The sequence below is a fragment of the Vulpes vulpes genome, chromosome 3 (genome assembly GCF_048418805.1).
Source record: "Vulpes vulpes isolate BD-2025 chromosome 3, VulVul3, whole genome shotgun sequence".
Taxonomy (NCBI): Eukaryota; Metazoa; Chordata; class Mammalia; order Carnivora; family Canidae; genus Vulpes; species Vulpes vulpes.
The window spans coordinates 77294992-77315525 of NC_132782.1; the positions used below are offsets into that span (position 1 = coordinate 77294992).

At 48.5% G+C, this 20534-nt stretch overlaps 1 protein-coding gene across 2 annotated transcripts in view; it reads right to left on the reverse strand.

The window, feature by feature from the left end:
* Window positions 1–1385: 1385 nt before the first annotated feature.
* AUTS2 (activator of transcription and developmental regulator AUTS2) overlaps window positions 1386–20534 on the reverse strand; it is a 1128195-nt gene continuing 1109046 nt past the window's right edge. For both annotated transcript variants that reach the window (XM_072752804.1, XM_072752803.1), the window contains exons 12-19: window positions 19207–19278; window positions 17928–17957; window positions 16234–16305; window positions 12238–12379; window positions 9101–9178; window positions 8100–8183; window positions 6782–7004; window positions 1386–4517 (exon numbers count right to left, since the gene is read on the reverse strand). In XM_072752804.1, the coding sequence (XP_072608905.1) occupies window positions 3269–4517; window positions 6782–7004; window positions 8100–8183; window positions 9101–9178; window positions 12238–12379; window positions 16234–16305; window positions 17928–17957; window positions 19207–19278 (1950 nt within the window). In that variant the 3' untranslated portion in view covers window positions 1386–3268. The remainder of the gene's footprint in view (window positions 4518–6781; window positions 7005–8099; window positions 8184–9100; window positions 9179–12237; window positions 12380–16233; window positions 16306–17927; window positions 17958–19206; window positions 19279–20534) is intronic.

Below are 20534 nucleotides of genomic sequence, written 5' to 3' on the forward strand. Positions count from 1 at the left end.
CGAACATCCATCCAAAATGGCAATTATTGCATCATTATATTCGCTACTTTACTTGTCATGTACCATTAGAAGGGTAACAAGATCACTGTCAGTCAAAGGCGGTGGAGATAATTAGAGCGTCTATAAGTTAGCAGGAAATCAAATTGGTGCTAGTACCCATCAAGGCCGGGACGCTGAGCATAATTAGAGGGAAATATGCAAAGGTTGAGATGAAGAGAGCCCCAGGGATTAAACACCATGGCTGATTTGAGAGTTTGACTCTTCTGCGTCCTGAGATGGCACACGGGCCGTGCAGACAGCGCGCGGTGCGTGGGGAGCCGCGAGGCCGGGCCCATCAGGATGCTGCGGAGCACTGGGGTCTGCAAGGTCCCGACAATTGCCCGATCCGGAGAAAACAGCATTTGTCGCCTTTTCCAAACCACTAGTTTGTCTTTAAGTTCTATTCTCTGGTCAGGGAAGCAGGTGTTAGCAGAAGGGCAAGAGGAGGGGAGTGGGTCTTTATTCGGGAACCCCTCTCCGCCCCTCGGTATTCCAGGCCTGCAAGCCCCATTCCTGAACCCGCTTCCCCCGTGGGGCACTCCCCCCGCCCCCACAAATGCTGAGCCCGTGCTTCTGGTCACTTCCACGGCTAATCCCCAGACAGCGGGTGCCCACATCCCGCTGACCTGGACTGCTTCTTCCCAGAGAGATAACAAACACCAATCCAAACGATCGCATCCGAACAATTTCATGAGATCAACACAAGAAAAATTAACACATATTTTTACATTTTGAAAAAACAAAACCAGATTTCAGAGGATGAGGTCGGGGCGTGTGTGTGTGGGGGGGGATGGTGCAGGGAGGCTGCAAACCCACCAGGGCTAGGCCAGGCTGTTCAACGAGACACAGAGAAAGTAAGACACAGGAGGAAAATATTGGGAACGTTTGGAGTAACATACAAACGACCGAGGTCCGCAGATTGAAATGCAAAGGAAGGAGCGAGCAAAAACGGTGGTCACAGGCCCGACATCAGCTCCATCATGTGTGCTGCTGAAGCGACCATGGGGCTCCGAGGCTGCCCGCACCTGCGCCTCCATGCCCTGCCACGGCCATGAGTCCCTTCCTGTCACTTAACAGTGGGTGGCTTAGGGCACCCCAAAAATAAAGAGGAAAAGAACGGAAGATCCACAGCTGCCAGAGTGGGGCGCGCACGTTAGAGGAACTGATGGGCAGGTCGCTAACTGCGTTTAGGGTAGGGCGACTGGTGACGGGCCCCCGCAGCTCAGCCTGGTGTCCTCACGCGGGCTGGGTTCAGCGTGTTTCCTCTCGGGGAGCCCGGTCTTGCAAGCACGGCTTCTTCCCTAAGGTTAAGGATGGCCATCTCACACAAACAAGCAGTTGGAAGCTGGGTTCACATTTTTTTAATAACATGGCACAGTTTACATTACACAAGTAGGTTCCACCGATGAGAACATGCTGAAGAGTCAGTCGGTTTTCACGTGTCTTTTCACATAGGGTCTAGAAAGGACTTTATTACATACAGGATAAACAGCAAAAAGGTCCGTATAGAACAATCTCTTTACAATACTGAAAGCTACCACTACAGTTCCAGTGTACATATTCCTTGGGATTTTTTTTTTTTTTTTAGTTGTCTTAAAAAAAAAAAAACCACTGCACAACATCTGGAGTTCACAAAAATCTGAAGCTCACAACTAAACCTTCAGTTTACTACTAAAATAGATCTCTCTGCTTATTAGAAACAATGGTCTGTAGTTAACTTTTTTCTTTTTTGCAAAAACAGGATAACAACATCGGATAGCACTTTAATATACTAGAAGACCAAATGGAACTAATTTTATTTCATACATATATTTTACAGTCCAGTAGACAAGATATATTGTATTTCTCTGCTAGTAAAGTCATATTCTCTCCAAATATGTAGACAAGAGGCTTAATGTATTATAAAAGTATTGTGAAGACACATGAAGGTTGATGCGAACTGAAAACCACACGCACACGCAAGACTTTGCCACTGTTCACCCTCTGTAACTCTCCATGGCTCCGAAAGGTGGACCTGCTCCGGTGATTCCCAGACTTTATTACCAACTGGAATACAGCGAGTCACATCAGGAAACATGCACCCTAACTCCGCCAGTTACTGAATACAGTGAAAAACATATCCATCATCTGAGAAAACTCGAAGCTTTCTTTCAGGATTTGTTTGGGTGTCATCAAATCTCGTTACAGAACGAGGAGGTGTGCACAGATATGAAATAGGACACACTAAAAAAAAAACCGCATGGCTCCCACATGAGGTGTGTGTGAAATCACGTGACTGATGGTGACGAGATGCTGGCGACCTGTGTCCCCTGATTTTGGCATCTGACAACTCCCATCCTCCCCTGGTGGCCCCTGCCTTCGGCTTCCCCTTCTCCGGGGCTGCGCTCCCCCCGCCACCGCGGCCCACAGGCAACTCCGAAAGCCAAGGTTTCGGCCTGGGGTCCGAGCTGCAAAATCGGATTGTTTCTGTTTGAAAAACACGAGCAAGGAAAACAGAGTCATATCACGTAAGCGCTTGTTCAGGGAAAATATGACCTTAAGTATGTTGTAAATGGATTTGAAAAGGCTCCTTTGAGTCAGGAGGGCTTTTGAGAAAAGCCCTAACATTCATTGCATAGTTGAAGGGTTTAGCTGTCTATAACAATATATGGGAACGCAGCCGTAGCCGGCCACGCTCGCTGATATTAAGTCTGCAAATAGCACATTTTAAGAAGTATTAATGTATTATGTTACTTACTCTTTATCTATTTACATTTGTACAAAGTAAAGCTTTCGTCTTACCCTTTGCATATATGAACCATTAGCTCACGAAGCAATGTGTTTTTACATAACTATGTACACGGCCTTCCCTTCTCATCTGAAGGAGCTCCACACGCTGGACTGTGTGGGCTGCCCTTGGTTTTCCCCCAGTTACCACCACATCGGTGCGTGTTTGCCATCTTCACGGTTTTGGTTCAAATCAAAAAAAGTTTTATACGAGAAACCAAAAGAGTTAGGGACATGAGAACAGAGGGCTTGGCTAAAAGATCTGAAAAATTTCAACATATAATATACAAAAAACATTTCAAAATCTGCACTGAGTCTGTACATTTTTTACAAGGGGAGGAGGCGGGGGCGTGCGGCCCCCAGTCTGTTAGCGGTCCGTTCTCGCTCGCTCTCTCGCGCTCTCTCGGGTCTGGCGTCGTGTCGCTGTAGAGCTTCTCCTTCCTCTCTCATGTCCTGCTCTCCCTTACCGAGCCTCGATGTCCTTCAGGGTGTGGGAAGGCGGCCTCTCCCTCATCTCTGCCGACAGAGGAGTAGTCCTGCGGGGGGAGACCGGGCGGCCCCCCAGCGTGGAAATGAGTGGGGGGGGCGCGCTCAGCGCTGCTGTTGGAGGGGTTTTGTTGAGCAGTCCGTTCTGGTGCCCCGCGGTGGGGCTGATCCGGGGGTAGTGCATGCTGGGGAGCCCCGGGGCGATGAGGCTGGGGTGCGGCAGGTGCCCATCCAGGGAGGCGGGGTGCACGGGGTGCAGTCGTGTGTGCTCGTAGTCCTCTCTGAGCATGTGCAGGCGCTCCCGCTCATCCAGGTGGGCCCCACGCTCGTGCTCCCGCCGCGGGTCCACGGATAGTGGGTGGTGGTGGTGGTGGTGGTGGTGGTTGTAGTCGTGAGGCTCTCTGTCCCTGAAGGAGCGGTCGGCCTCGTACAGCCGGGGGGTTGAGAGACGGTGCAGAGGGTCGTTCCTCAGCAGGAAGTCCCTGCCTAGCGGGTCTCTCCGGTGAATGTCAAGTTCTCGGTAGGGATCCCTCAAAGGGTCCCGGATGGGGTCCCAGTGGAAAGAAGGGTATGGGAACCGCTCTCCGCCCGGGATGGGACTGATGCCCATGAAGGGAGTCATCATGCGAGTCCTGTCCAGGCTGCTGATGCTGTTCATGGGGTGAATGCCCGTCACCCCCACCGTCATGGGCATCGACGCCAGGGGCCCCGGGTGCACGCTGGACGAGGAGCTGGGAGGAGGCGCCTCCGAAGACCGGTGGGTCTGCGGGGCCTCCGGAGGCAGGTCGTGGTCTTCTTTGCGCTCCTCCTTCACCTTAACCTCCGAGCTCTTCTTGGGGTTCTCGTAGGCCGGCTCGCTCTTGCGCTGCTCCACCTCGCGGCTGGAGGTACTGCCGGGCCTGGCGCTCTCCACCACGGGGGTCCGCACGTAGGGCGATGGCACCCGGGCCAGCTGCTTGGCCTCTTCGCCCACAGCTCGCCCCTCGTGGCCGTGGCTGTCCTTCTCGGGCAGGTGGCCCTCCTTTGCCTTGTGCTCGTCGGCGGTCAGGTCCTTGCGGGATTCCGAGTGGTCTCTCTCCCTCTCTTTGGATTTGTCTTTCTCACGAGCCTCAGTGTTCAAATGACCCCTGATCTGTTCAGCGGAGCTACGGTTATGTCCCAGGGTGCTCACCGGGAGGATAGGTGCTGGTGAAGGGTGGCTGGAGTGTCTTTTCTCAACGCTTTCCCTGGGGGAGGAAGAGGGAAACAGAGAAGCAAATGAAACAGGTCGGCCGACCCAGCCAGGGGCTGCCAATGAAATGGTGGTGTGAGGAGGACAGGCTTGGGTGTGGCTCCCGTGGTCACTGAGGCAGCCGGATGTGCCCTTCTTACAGCAGAGCCAGCACCCTGATCTGACTCCCCTACGGGATGAAGCGCTGGGGGAAAGGGGAGCTGAGCGGGAAATACTTGTCTCCGTGTGTGAGATTCACATGCCCCCATCAAGACCACAGACGAAGAGCTGTTGGCAAGGGGAGATGGAACAGCATGGCCAGCAATAGCAATGTGGCCACGCAGCCTGCCCGTCTACATTCCCAGGATCATCTCGTGTTAAGAAGAAAGTCTGACCAGCCCGAAAGCGAAGACAACCTTTCTTCCACCTTTGTGACTCCACAGCAGCAGAAGGAAGGGTCTAATGTGAATGCGATGGGAGCTGCGATCTCCTGACATCGGGACGAGGGACCGTCTCCGAGTACAGGACACAGATTCAGAGCGTTCTCGGAGATGCAGCACTCCAGGGCCTCTCAAAGGAAACCTCAATATCAGGGCTCGTGGGCTGTGAGCGCTTCTGCTTTAGGACAAGAGAGCCGTAACTGGAGAAAATGGAGGAAAGCCAGTAGGACAAGCAGGGTCCCCAGGCCCTAGGGGACAAATGGAGGACAATTTTAAGAACATCTGTGAATGGAAAGTGGAAGAATTTTAGGGGCCTGTTTGGGATGGGGGCAGACGATGCAGAGCACAGAAAGACAACAAAGGCAGACTCAAAGGGGGAACACAGGGCCGGGTACGTCGTAGGGACAGCCTGGACAGACCGGGCCAAGGCAATGCGCAAGATGCTTCGTGGGCTCGGCAGGCTCACAGGCGAGGGTGGCCCTGGCCAGAGAACGAAGGAGGGCTCCCCTACAGATCCTGTTTCTAGCCAACATGCAAGGCTAAGAGGAGGAGTTTCTCTAAAAGGTAAGAATAAAAAAGAGTGTATTTTATTAAGTTTCCTGACTTTAATCCAAAGGCCATTTTGAATCCACCAAGAAAAGAATGAGAACGTTGTCTCCACTTCACTGACAGACGGCCCAAAGAGAGTTCCCAGTCCAGGCTACACCCGCTGCACCCTGGCGCTTTACAGCCAAGAGCTGCACGCGAGAAGTGGTCCTCCTCATGGTTAAGAGATTTTTAACATGCTGTCTTGAAGGAAAAATGTGTTTTTTTTTTTCTTTTAGAAGACAGCAATCAGCAGCTAGAGTGACGACTTACGAGGAATACATACTAATCTAACACGCAGTCTGTGGAGTTGAATTCTTTTAAATCACGAGTGTGCGTGTGCATGTGCGCATGTGGACCCACACACCCTATACGTGGCAAAGAAAAATTAAAGATTGGATCATATTTGAGGCCTGAGTACCAGAAGGAGAGTGTTGTTCGGTATTTCCTATCAAACGTATCTTGTCTTTCCCCTGCTTAGCAGTTCGTTCTAAAGGAAAATCGCCTACAGAAAGAAAACAGGGACACTAGCTCAAGAGTGCCTCCAACATTCTTCAGAGAAGATACTCTGAGAGATTTTCCTATTTAAGGCAATTCCTTTCATAGGCATGGGTTACCAAGTACAGAGCTAAAAAAATGGTTAGTCAAGGTAATTTACCTGCTGGCAAAACAAAACCCACACCAGAAATGCTTGCTGATGCTCTTCTACGTCTGGGTTAGCAAAATTTTATTAGTCGGCTGTGAGCCACGGATTCGAGTTTGAACAAAACTTGAGAAAAATATGGTGAGACAATGCAAATGTGACTTTCTAAAAGCAAACAAAAAGAGAGAGAGAGGGAGAGAGACAGAGGGAAAAAAAACAAAAACAACCTATGGATGATTTAATGGACTGCACGAACTTGAAAGCAAATATGGTATTGATTCATGCTGTGTGTGTTTGGTCCAGAGCTCCAACTCGCTGTCTTGGAGAGAAAGATTGCTACTTGGATACACTAGTGCTCGCAGGGACCTCGGAGGTTCTCGGGGCAGACCTGCGTCTGAGCTGGGAAGCTCTGGCTGCGCTGTGAGGGGATCCTACGGTGGCGGTGCGCTATGGGGCCAGGGCCGGGGGTGCGCTCGGGGACTTTGGGGCTGGGCGAGGAGCTGAGGCCACAGGGCCAGCCAGAGCACAAGGCTGGGACGGGGCGGGGGGACGGCCGTCCTGGGCACACAGCGGGCTCCCCCAGTGGGACTCGAGAACGGTTTCTTTCCGTACCTTTCTTTGTCATCTTTACTAACAGATGAGTCTCGTTTATCTACATCTCTATCTCTGTCATGAGCTGCAGCGGACGCGCTACGCTCCAGCTCCCCTGGCTTCAGCCAGGGCGGAGGGGTCGGAAACGACGGAGGCGTTCGGTGTAGCCGGTTCCAGGGTTCGTGAGGGTTGCTAAAGTTCTGCACACTGGGGCCATCCTTGTGGCCGAACATTGAGTTGGGTGCTGAAATGGTGAAGTGGAGAACAAAAAGGTTTAAGAGAAATTATATAATCTGCTGTAATGAAGGTACTTACCAAAAAACTTTAAACAGCACTCAGAGTTAAAATGAATACATATTATGGGGAGCTGGAAAAGGAAAGGAAATTAACAGATTCATTAGAGGAGCGCTTGTCCTACGCTGGAGAGGTAGCTCACAGCTTTTGTTCTTTAACCAAAGGCGATGGGACAGGGCGGACTAAAGTCGCCAGGGACCAGACAGGTGGCCAGGGTGCCTAATGGAACGCATCTGGTGCATGCAGAAGCCCCCACAGGCATGCAGAAGGGGGCGCTCTCGTGGGGTGACTTGGATGAGGCGTGTTCAGGCTCATCCTCGACCCACAACCCCGCTAACGGGACGGCCACTCTTCCCACAGTGCTAGCGGACATAAGCAGGTGTCATCGAGCCCGGACGGGGCCTTGACCTAAGCAGACAGGTAAGGCCTCTGCATGGGAGGGACTGGGAGGGCACACTTGGGGCTGCACTTTAGGCCTCCAGTGCCGGGAGAACAGAATATGTGGACGGCACAAAAGAAAATGGGTTGAGTATTCTGACTGAAAAATGAGCAGGTGTTACAACTCTTTGGGAAAACCCACTCGAGATACTTTTTAGTAAACAACACAGTCCTCCTAGATTACAGAGTACGAAATGCTGCCTGCCCTTGGCTAGCTTCAGTAGCTAGTCCCGTTTTCCCGCTACTCTTGGTAGAGTTTCCTCAGTGCCACTAATGGCAACGGCGAGGTGAATGTGTGTTTCTTCCCCGGGGAGCTGCTGCTAAAGTCTTGGAGAGGAGGGGACAGATGGCATATGGATAAGCTTAAGCAACTTTTTGGAGTTTGGTCGGTGACAGCACCTCTCCTGACGCTCAGTAATCTCCAAACACCGTGTTAGATGTCAATGCACCCTTTCCCCTCGCTCTACTTGTGGACCTGCTTTCCCGGGTATAACCTAATCTGTTTCCCAAGAGCAGAGTTTCCTTTTAGCTATAAAGGTCTGGAGCCACCGACAGATCAGAGGAGACACAGTCCAAGGCGGATTTTTAAAAAGTTAGAGGTACTCACTAACTGAAGGATTTCCAAGTCCCCCGAAGGCATTGCCACCAACCGCTGCGAGGCCAGTGAATGTAGACGGACGGTTAAAAGGCTCTGCAAACATATCGGGAAGAAGGAAATGGTTGCAGGAGTGGGCTGACAGAGGTACGCAAGAGGTTCCCAGGAGTGGGGAGGCCCTAGGGACCCCTGCCCCTCGCTATACGCAGACCTGACCCTGCTTCTCCTATCATGTTGTGCAGGAGGTTCTCCCTGGGCTTGGGTCTGGGCACTAGTTAACCAAAACATTTACGGGAGCTGTTTTTTTCCCTAAAACTGTGCACTTTGCCCCACTCCTCCTATGCCATGTGGGGAGTATCACTCAAGCCACAGCGTCCTAAGATGCCCCCAGCCCTGTCCTCTCTCTTCAGGGAAAGGAGTCTGTAGGCTCTACAAGAACAAATCAGATGAACGTTTTAATATCAAAGTCTCTCAGTGATGAGACCGCATCTGTGAAGACACCCTTTTGTTTCGTGTACCACTGCCTGCGCCCGCTCATATGCTCACAGAAAATACTCAATAAATAAAGGCCCCAACTAGAGCATGTACCCTTGCTAGGAAAAGACAGATTCGCAATGAAATGTGAGGGGAAAACGACATAGCAGGTCGTGTCTCCTCGTAACATCACCTCGCCTTTCCTTCCACCTCCTGGGGGTGCCCTGGAACATGGGCCAAGAGTTCACCGTCTTGCTCCAGCGGGCAGGCCAGGAGATACCGGAGCCTGGCTCCTTCCCACTGCACCATCAGTCACATCAGACAGGATTGCGACTTTAAGACTACAGTTGGTATGAGAGGCGCTGAAACCCTGATGATGGCAGGCAGGCATTCACACTTCTACAAGAATGCCATCATCTCCCTAATAAGTCCCTGAGATGTCTAGGATGATGGCCAACCTCCCACGAAGTGCGGCAGGAGCGCGGCAAACAAAGGTTTTTTTTCTGAGATGTCATTTCCCATCACTGATGGCAACTCACCCAGGTGAGCGGCAGGGTTAAGGAAGTTGCTGTGATGGGGGGGTGGCCCAAAGGGGGTCCCAGTTGGATGTGCAGCACCTAGAAAGTCAAACATGACAAAATCAGATTCCACAGAACGCCGACCCTTACCACGCAACTGGCCCCTAGTTACCTGAGGGCCCTGTGAGAAAGAGGGAGTGACTATGTTAACATAAGGACATGGCTGAAGTCCATATGGGCAACACACCTGGCAACCATAGGTTTTATGTTGGGTGGCAGGAAGTAAGTCATGCCCATCTTCCAAATTGGGCTGGCCACCACCAAACAGAAGTTGTTACTTTTAAAAGCCACGGACACACAGTTTTGGCAGAATGGAGAAATATCGCAAGGGTGGGCAGCGGGGGTGATCCTACAACCAAGTAAGTTTGAGGCTCAAACATCAAGTTGCAAAGTGTGAAGCACGGTTCTTCACTGGAGCGGCTGGAATGTGCCTGGGCTCACTCATTCTCAGAAAGGGAAACATTTGGCCATGGGATACTTTCTTCGTAGGGCATTCTGGGGAGCAAGTTTTTCACCGTGTGAAACACCGATCTGGAAAACACATTTTATAATCCTTGGCTCGGGAGTGGCTGTTGTGCAGCGGTGTGTCTGGGCGGCCTGGCTCCGGTCCCTGCAGGGCCCCCTCCCCGAGGAACATGTTAGCCATCACAGGTCCATCTGGACGGACAGCACAAGACCTGGCCCGACAGAACCCGTGACTGTGCGCTGCATCGGGTTATGGGAGATGAAGTCCTCCAAGCAGCTCTCCTCTGGCTTCAGTGCCAGGAAAAGCTGCTTTATTCCTGTGTGCGTAGACACCAACAATCTTCTAATGGACTCTATCTGCCCACCAGGGACCTTAGTTCAAGTTCCACAGTCTTCTGTCCATCAGTTTCCCTGTCCACATCTCCTGTACTGTTATGTTTTTTTGCCCTAAACACTGTGTGTGTGTGTGTGTGTGTGTGTGTGTGTATATAAGGTGCCACATCACCCTTGTCCTGGAGGAAGGTGGGAAGGGAAAGGGAGAGAAAGGGAGACGCAGGGTGCACGCATGGGAAGCAGCTGGGGGATGAGACTCGAAAAAGCTGAGGGCATTTGACTGGCTTCTTCCAGTGCAGCCAAGAGTGGGGCAGACAGGCTCTTGTGGTGGCAGGCTCGGCTCTAGAGCAGATCGGCCAGGGTCACTCGAGGGAGCCTCTTGAACTTATGTCAGGCTGATTCCCAGCAGGCTGCTGAAAGTGGCTGAACCCAACACATGTGTGTGAATTATACACACTGGTTCAAAATCTCCCCAAATTACCATCTTGGGGCAAAATCCAAAACTGCTTATACTGAAAAATATGACCTTCCAGAAGGGATGTATACACGAGGCCTCAATGAACTGACTAACCACTCCAGTCTCTTGCATTTTGGCTGAGCTCCTATAAACAAGTATGAACTCTCTCAGGAAAGCAGACCGAATGGGGGAGTGTTGTCCCCTCGCACACCGTGCCCCCCCCCATGCCCTACAAACTCAATTTATGTTCTGGATTACTGTTCCCTGCATTCCAAGGCCTCCGGGGGCCCCAGCTATGGAGGTAGCCATGGAGCCCAAGAGGACATCCGTTACAGTTATGGGCACTCAGATTTGGAAGGCACCTGGGGAGTCATCTGTTTAGCCCTAGAGGGTGACTTCGGCTCTACCCAGGCAGCGCAGAAATGATACTCCGTCTCTACCAAGAGAACACAGCCTAGCGTATTCATTAGGTGTCAACAGTGTTGCCAGCTAAATAAAAATCTGGCCGTACGCTGTCTGTGTAGTACAAGCTAATTAATGCTTCGATGAAGATCGGAGCCTTGCTCAGCCCGGGGCCTCCAGGGGTGCCTTGCAGTTCCAGAATTATTGAAGCAAAAGAAGCCAATTCATCCGCTTGGCTCAAGCAGAAGCCAGGGAGAAATCTCTCTATTTCTCTCCAAAAATTGCTCTTAATGTAGCTCCGTCTCAGAGCCTAGGTGCCATGGTAACAAAGCTTTCAAATATGTCCCTAGACAGAACCGACAGAGCGAAACCAGAGACCTTAGCAAATTCTATCTACCCTCAAGGGTGATTCACTTGCTTTGGCAACAAGGCCCATTTTAATGATGACTTCTTGCAATGGGGGAGTCTCTCTCTTTCTGAATAGCAGAGCCTTAGGTCAACCAAAAATGAGTCTTGGGTAAAAGAAGGCAGCAGGCAGGATGGATGTGAACCCTGTTCCCTACGGACCAGAAGCAGGGAGCTCCGTGAATATTTATGTCCAGAAGAATCAATTCTACTTTGCAGGCAGAATGCAGTGAGCAAGCTCCTCAGCAGAACGAGCTCAGCGTCACCACCTGCCGGTATTAACGAGTGCAGCTCTGTGCGGCCAACTAGCTTTAGAAAGGACTGAGTAATAAGGAGTCATGCCAAGGGGGCTGTTCTTATTTCCTGATAGTCCTATGGCCACTGCCCTCTGTGTGTATGTACTTGGAGTGTAAAGGGGTGGGTATCTCATGCGGTGACTCCCAGTTCCCACCACCCCCACTTTGGCATACCTACGAGACATTCGGGAACGTGTATTCTCAGAGGTTAATGAGCCGTAGGAGAGGAAACCCAGCAACCAACGCACTGACCCTCTGCATCACGGACCATACTACAATCAACTCTCTTGTTATTTCTTCATCCTCAGACTCTCAAAAAAGAGCACGACTGAGCATCATGGTGCAGAGCTACCGAGTACAGGAAGGACAGTCCTTACCGATTCCTGGCTCTGTTTCCTTTCGCTGTGCCCTTGTAAGCTTTCTGATCTCTTTCAATAGTGTCTGACATGCTTGTGAGTTATACTGGTTTAATATAGAAGCAAATAATGAGCTGAAGCAGTAGGAGTCCCAGAAGAGAAAGATGATCTTTTTTCCTTCTTTAATGAAAGTGGGCCTATCAGTGAAGAAGGGTCCATCTCCCTAGATGTACTGATGCTGCCTTACAAGCTGACATAAATTGTGGGGGTTTTTTTTGTTTTGTTTTAGGGGAGGGATTGAGTGGTGGCCCAGAGCAGTAACATAATTTATTTAACTACTTGTGAACTGTATTTCTCAGCTCCTTCCTTGAGCTCTGAACTCACCAGCAGCAGAGAACAAAGTTGAAGGCCGGGCCAGGTCATGGGGGTGGTGGATAGCTCCAAAGAGACTGGGGCCCGGGGGGCGGCTCAGGAACTCAGGTTTCAATCCAAAGTCCAGCTTATGAGGATCTGACTGCATCTGTTTCTAAAGCAGCAAGGGGAAAAAGGAAAGATAAAACCCAAGATGAATGGCAGGAAAGAGAGTTATCAAACAAAGAGGCAGAAACCAGGAGAGAAGACTGTGAACGGTGCTTTCAGGCTCCGCACTGGAGTCAGGTTCAGGTTTACAAATGCTGTGAGAAGAGCCACCCATGTGCCACTTCACCCCCAGATGGCTGAAGAGCAGGTCAGCCTATGAGGGGCCAGAGGTGCCTGCCTCTGGACGGTACTTGTGCGCAGTCTTGGAGGTCTTATGGCTTGAGGAATACAACCATATCCTATTTATTCAAACTACTGCCCCTCTAAAGTAGCTTATTATTCACCGTAAAGGCCCATCTTAGCAACTTTTTATTTTTATTATTATTTTTTTTTCTTATCAACTTTTTAAATGATAGTATTTTAAAGCTCATTTTATTAGGAATTCTGCATGAATAATCTGCTGTGCAAATTAATTGTTAATGACTCTTTGCTATACTCTAATAGATCACAGTACATTAGTAACTGGAAGTGATGAAGAAATATTTGCATGACTACAAGCTAATTTTCAAATGATCATTGTTACATCTTAAAAGAAAACACTACCACCAAAAACAAACAGAAACAAAGTAGGGATATTCTTTGAATGCAGGGGGGTCTTTTCCCTATGTCTCACGACTACCCGAGGAAGAGATCAGCCCAGCCCAGGGAGCCATCGAGAACTACTCTGGCTGTGAAGCGCTTGCCATCAGCGGCCATCGCCCTCTTTCCACCCGGTTATTTATATATACATATATATATATGTATATACATATTTTATATATATACATATATACATATATATACATATATACATATTTTACATATATATACATATACATATACATGTATACATGTATACATATATATACATATTTTATATATATATACATATATACACATATATATACATATATATATATATATACATATTTTACATATGTAAAATATATATGTATATCTCCCCCACCTTGGAACTATTCTCAGGTCACCCTCCTCAAAGGCTGTAGAGACTAGCTCATCATTTCCTCCCTTCCTTACCCTGGCATCATTTTTGAGGCCAGGAGCCCTTTCGAGCACAGATGCCCATGTTCTTAATTATCAGCCACCTTCTCTCTAAATCTCACGCCTCCTCCAACAAGCATCACCAACCACACAGCCCGGCCCTGCCCGGGCCTGACGCTCCGCTTCCTTCCCCCTGCCACCACTTCTCGACCTAGCGGGCTCCCACCTGTGAATACATGGCCCTTTGCCTGTTTCTGACTCATTTCTCTAGTCTCTTAGACTTGACTGATGCTTACATCCGTTTGGGCTCGTGCCACCTCAAACTCCCTCATGTCTGCTCTAAACACAACCCTGTCCCATTCTGCACAGTGAAGTCCACAAGGAGGCACCTGAGCTACCTTGTGTGAGCATCAGAGACAAGAGAAGTCAGTCTGACATTCCTGCATTGCAGGAGGCTGCAATCCCACTCATCCACCCTTCCTACTCCACAAAAAAACCTACCTGATTTCTCTAAGCTGGAAGCGACATCCCTTGAAAGCAGACAGCATGCTCACAGGGTTTTAGGATATGCTCACTACTGAATGCTAAGCAACTAGACACCAGCTCAGATGAGTGCCCTTTGAGCCTGGTACATTAAGTAATCTGCAGGTTGTAAGCTCCCTCAAGAAATACTTGGGGAGGGGGCACTGAAAGAATGAGGAAATGAACATTACAGAGAAAGGGGACAATGTAATTTCTGCTCAAATCCACAGGGAACACGCTTGTCCAAGCTCCACTATAAAGTAATAGTCAAACCCCAAACCAAAGCTTCTAATTCACTATAAATCTATAAAAATCTTTTGAGTGCCTCCTTTAATTTGGTTGCCAAATTATTTAGTGCTAATATTGCACGGTACACAGCACAGTTCCATTAACCACAACTTAGGTCCATGAAGCAAAATGGAGCTTGGGGATTACAAAGAGTTTTCTGGGAAGGGAGGATAAGCAGCCATCTCATGTGCAAGAGGTCTTCCTAATTGAATTGAGATAATGAGACTTTTAGTCACCGGGGACACCTTCATGGAAAAGAAGTTGCTAAAGTGGCACATACAACATCCTTCATCGCTTTTAACCAAAGGAGGGCATGCCTTACCTACTGTTCTGCTAACCACATCATCCAGAACAAAAAGTGAACTGAACTAAGCATCAAAATCTAGTTAGCCTTCCAAGCATATGTATTTGCTAACGAAGCTAAACCATAAGGTTTCTAATTAAACCTCGCCAAACAATAAAGTAAAAGTGAGCAAAACTCACTGATGGGATGTTAGGAGAAAGAGCAGGTACTTAGCCCCAAAGCAAAATATTTTAGTGACCTCATTTACAGAGGTTGGCTTTTTAACTAGGTTGGTTTTTATTTATTTTATTTTAAGATTTTATTTATTTAGTTGAGAGATAGATAGTGAGCATGGTGGGGGGGGGGGTGGACAATGAGAGAAGGAGAAGCCGACTTCCCGTTGAGCAGAGAACCCGCCTCGCCTCGGGGCTCTGTCTCAGAACTCTGGGATCATGTCCTGAGCCAAAGGCTCAGCCAAACTGAGCCACTCAGGCATCCCTAACTAGGTTCCTTTTTTTTTTAATTATGTTAATCATTAAAAAACAAAACAAATTTCTGTGATGACCAGCTCACCTTTACCTATTGGCTTCTTTTCTTATGCTCATGATGGCTCCCAAAATGCTGTTAGGTCGAAATGCTTGTTGGGGAGAGGATTAACTGAAGCTCATTGGAATTACTTAACTGGCTGTTTTTTCTCCCTTTTCTCGGCACAGTTACACCAACAGTAAATACCCAGATAGTAAAATCGGGACTTGTCAGTTACTTTGGTCCTTAAGTCAACCAGTGATGCCTTATCTGGTCATTTGCAGAAAGCTCTTAACCTAATCCCTATTGTGCCGTAAATGCCTGGTAAAGCATGGACCGTATTCATCTGTATGATGAAAATACAGACAGAAGCTTAAGTAAAATAATCTGCGGACAGATAGGGTAACGAGTAAGAGGTGGTACTGACTTTATTTTAACCTCTGTCACTGGTCATCAAGATGACGAACGGGCGTGCTGAAAGGTCACTGCAACACTACTTCTAGAAGAGAAATTCTTAATAATACACATCACTGATGGAAGTTCGGCAATATCACATAGGGCCCAAGTGGCTCTGTCAGCTTTTCAAAGTCATACAATAAAAGAAAGCACCAGTTCGGGGCAGCTCGGGTGGCTCAGCAGTTCTGCGCCGCCTTCAGCCCAGGGCGTGATCCTGGAGACCCGGGATTGAGTCCCATGTCAGGCTCCCTGCATGGAGCCTGCTTCTCCCTCTGCCTCTCTCTCTCTCTCTCTCTCTCTCTCTCTCTCCCCCTGTGTCTCTCATGAGTAAATAAATAAAATCTTTAAAAAAAAAAAAAAAGGAAAGAAAGAAAGCACCAGTTCTCACAGAAATGAAAAATTCCATGTATAGCTCTTCTCAGATACTTGGTATTTTCCATATAAACACTTGGTTGCTATTATTAGATTACCAAACCCTCCCTTTCTTTTGAAGGATTTAATCTATGCGTAAGCTCTTTGGATCAATACGATGACAAAATTGTCTGAAAAGATAAAACTCGGGGAGTTATTCCTTTTCTGCCATTTTGTGGGTGGTTTCCCTAATGAATAGGAAGACTTCCCAACAACGTTTCCGACTTGATCCTTCCTGCCAGCAGGTCTTTAGGAGCTGTTTAAATGGCTCCTCTGTCAGGAGATCACACACCCACATGCCCCGGTCCCCATCAGACCCGGGATGCAACACTGACCTTGACTTTCTGTTGGTGGTGATAGATCTGCCAGGCGATGTGAACATGCATAGCACACCACTTCCCTGGTTTCTGGAACAAAACAGAGAACCGCGGTCAGAAGGAAGATCTGGCGGAGAAAACCATCTCCAACTTCTCCAAAGCTTTTCAGCAGATGTGAGCTGCAGAGGCTCTTTTGCACAGAGCAAGATGCTCAAGTGTCCTCCACACCTCCCTCAGCCCGGGCCTGCCACGGCCCAGCAGGCCCCATCCCTCCTCCCATGGAACCCGAGCTGGCCGCCACTGCTCAGAAATCTGTATTTGACCAAGACCTCCCCGGTTGCCAGGGACAAGATGGCAAAAGCCTGAGCCCCACTTTGTGTCTCTTCTTTCTTTTCTGGTGCCAGCTGGCAGACCTGGGAGAGTGGGAAGCCCTACTTAACAAATGCGGCCATGCTACGATGCAAATCGGCTGTTCAGAAGAGCTAATTAGCGAGTGTCTGTGAATAGGTTCAAAACAAGAGAGGCTACAGAAGAACCTGTATAACCTCCCCCAACGCTGTTCTGTCTTAACCCCTAGAGCGGAACAAAGAAATTCACGTTTTTATTGGAGCCCAGTTCCCATGAGAGCTTGCTAAGACTCAACTACCCATTCATGTTGGTGGGTGCTGTTCATTCCCAAGTGAGAGAAGAGCGCTCGACCTGTGTTTCTCATCATCAGCTCATATCCTTGCTTTCCGACCAGAGGAGTAACTGAGTGTGCCGTCTTGCCACCCAGAGTGGGGGGACCACGTCTTTCCAACCCATTTGTATTCTTGCTGTGTAACCTACTCATTTGCTCCAAACGTGTGCTCGGTCACGATAGGATGCATGAGAAGAAACACTGACTGCCCCAGTCCCATGTCGGCAAAGGTTTCTAGATCAAGGCGCTGTTTATGAAGCATATACTTAAATCTAAGTCTGGATCAGTTCTCTTCTAATGAAATTTCATTCGAAATCCCCTATGTGATAACACAATCCTCTCTTTCTCGTTTCTCTTTGGAGAAACTGAATTATTGGATTATATGCACCAGAAATGGGTTAAGGAGAGCAGGAAATCTCTCCGTCCATCTTCCAACCGACCATCCATCATTCACATCCTACCCCCCAGCACCAAGTAAGTCAGCGTTTATTCAGAGGTCATCTCTTGGCCACTCTCCAGACCACTGAAGACGTTAACAAACTAATGCCTATAGTCTCCCTCTTCTGTACAAAAGGAACAGGTCGGATGGCTGTGAAGGTCAACGTCACTTCCTACAGAATGAGGTAGCCACCAGCCAAGATAAATAGACCATGGGTGTGTGTGCGTGTGTATCTGTTAGATGTGGAAGACACAGGACAATTCGGTGAAATCCTAATTTCTGCCTGTTGCTTCTGTCCTCCTCCATATGGTTCCCCTACTTGTCAAGCCTTTTAGCAGCACTGCCACCCAGAGACTCTGACCCAGCTGCCTGTTTTATCTGTTTGCTTTCCCTCAATGGCCTGGCTTCCTCCAACACACAAAGCAACCCAATTTAGGCCATTTTCAATCACACTACCTAAAAAGGCTGGCCCCTGTCATCCCAACATTTTATTGCAACGTTTCTATGGCTTGTTTCCTTGTAATGGATTTGTATTTTTAACCTGCAGGGAGTCAAACAGAGGTTGCAAAACAGTTCTAGAAGAAGCTTTCTTACCCTTAACATAGGTCTGAAAGGATCTGTCAACTGTGAAGAGAAAATGACAACTTGGTTACATGCCTGTCACTCAAACAATTGCTCTAATTAACAAATTTGTAGTGCTTCATTAGGAGGGGAAATTAAAATGTTAGAATTTTACTTTTAAATGAAGCCCTTTTAGAGAATAATTAACCCATTTTCACACTATCAAAAGTGCCAAGTGGCCCCTCCCCCACTTCACAAGCCCTGGTACACCCACACTGACAAGCCCCCGAACAAGTTTAATCAATAGCAATTTGCCCTCGGGCGACATGATTTGCTCACATTACACATCTGAGGAGTTCCACTATCTTGAGTGGTCCACCCAAGCCGCACTGCCCGGGTTCTAAGGGAGGACAGGACGGCCTCCAGCCTGCAGACCTGTGAGGCTGGGTGCTGACGGGGACCCCAGGAGAGCTGTCCTCTCCAGACACATGGAAGAGCGGGGCTGTCTTTGCCAACACACTTAATTGGATGACTGCACGTTACTTAGAGGTTATGAGATCTTTTTTACAAGTTCACTAACCATCAGAAAAATACTTACATGGTTGAGTCATTTTAAACTTCTACCTAACTCTGGCCATCAATTTCTGACTGCCCTTACCCAGGGAAAAAGACAACATTGTCAAAAGTCATCATCTGTCCACATTTACTGCAGAGACGAATGTAAATAATCCACCAGACAAGACCACCTAGTATTGTAGAGAACTTCCGACGCTTTTAGAAAGTCAGTAGAGGTGTGCACTGTGAACGAGTGACACAAGGAAAGCACAAGGGATGTTTTCCCGAGATCCCAGGAGGATGCTTTCCACACACAAAGTAGAGGGCCAGGAGGGCTGTGTAATGCAGTAACAGATTGTATGTGTTACAGTGACTTCCAGGAATAAAGGTGCTCAGTGCTTTTCCATTCCAAACATTTTACAGCTGCTTCTTCTGGGTGACAGGAATTTTAGGAGATGTAGACAGAGAAGATCAGCCGAACAGAAGCTACACAAGCTAACAGTGTCCACTTCCTGGGCTTGAACCACAGGCCATTTGTCTTCTCTCCCACTGGCGAGTCACTCCCCATTTGTCGCTTAGCCACAATGGAGCAGGGGAGATTTTGTTTTCTAAGAATGACTGGCATGTTCTCCCACAAACTAGATGGAACAGCTAAAAGAGCAGCGGAGCTGAGAAGGCGCATGCTCCGGGCTGCCTGTCCCGTGTAAATACACACACCCTCGTGTTACCTGCGACCTGGTCTGACTTTTCTACGTACCCTCGGGTCCTTTTGGAGCAGAGTGTGTGGGACTGTCCCAGGTCGAGCAGCAACATCGATAGGGTTGGATGTCTACAAATTAATTAGACCACAGCTTAGGAAGCACATTAACACATGACTGGAAAAAGCAGGTTCTTTCTTTTGTTCAAAATTAAAGAAGCCAAACGCTGATTTTGTTTCATTCTGGAATACAAGAGTTGGCAGATGCATTTTCCCCAGTGATCCCACATGCTCTTCAAGAGAACCTGCTCCCTATTTCCTCAAGGGACCCTGGACCAGAGTCTGCTGTGTCTAGCATCTCACTGCAATAAAAAGTACAGGACAAAAAAAAAAGGGCGGGGGGGGGGGGGGGACACTGACACACTGACGCACTGACACACTGAGCACGGCCCCCAGATCCCCACCTCCTTCTAGTTACGGATGGCCCTGTCATGGCGTTTTCTGCTTTATCATCAAGCATTCTAAGCAATGCCTGAGTGAACATCATTGCATTGTGCTGTATCAGGTGCTTCTCATCAGAATAACTGAAAGCGTTTCACAGACATTAAGCTAACTCTAAATTTTAACTGGCAGACAATAACAGGGAATTACGCTCAGTAATTACTCATTAGCGGTGGTGGAAATGGGACAAGAGGACCTAATTTAGGGACCGCACAGATCTACTATTAAATGATTTCTGCAGTCAATCTGCCTCGTCTGTCCTACGCCGCCACCATTCTTAAATGTCATTTGTAACAATAACCTTATCTGCGGGCTTTTGTCCTTTGAGTGTATAGCAACAATAAAAAGCCTACTTCCGGCACACAGTCCTTACTTCCTAGCGGATGAAGGATTCAGAAGGCTTTTTTCACCGCATATTTTATTTAAGAAATCACAACTCCTGTGACTCCCCTCACACCAGGAAGCTAATGCATGTGGGAAAAGAGCTCAGGTTTAGGCACAAAGCTTGCCTATAAGGAGAAGGATGAAAAAAAAGAAAAGAATGGAAGAAAGAAAGCAATCAGCTGCTGTACAACTAACGATTAAGCTGGGGTTGTTAAAAGCCTGATTTGCATACATATGAAGAACTCCGCTAATGAACTGCAATCTACATATTCAATCAGTAAGACGGCCTGGAAAGGCCTATTTCAACACCAAGAGAGACACTTTCTTGCCCAGATGTAGATTTCTGTGTGATTGGATAATTGTGAGTGAGGGAAATAGTCTAATTTATTAAATGACCTAGCGGTCTGTTTGGGGAGGCACGAGAGATTTGGTGCAAGCCAGAGGGGACAGACCAGGGTGGGAGGGAGTAGTGAACAGCAGCCGACCAGGGGAAAGGGGCTGCA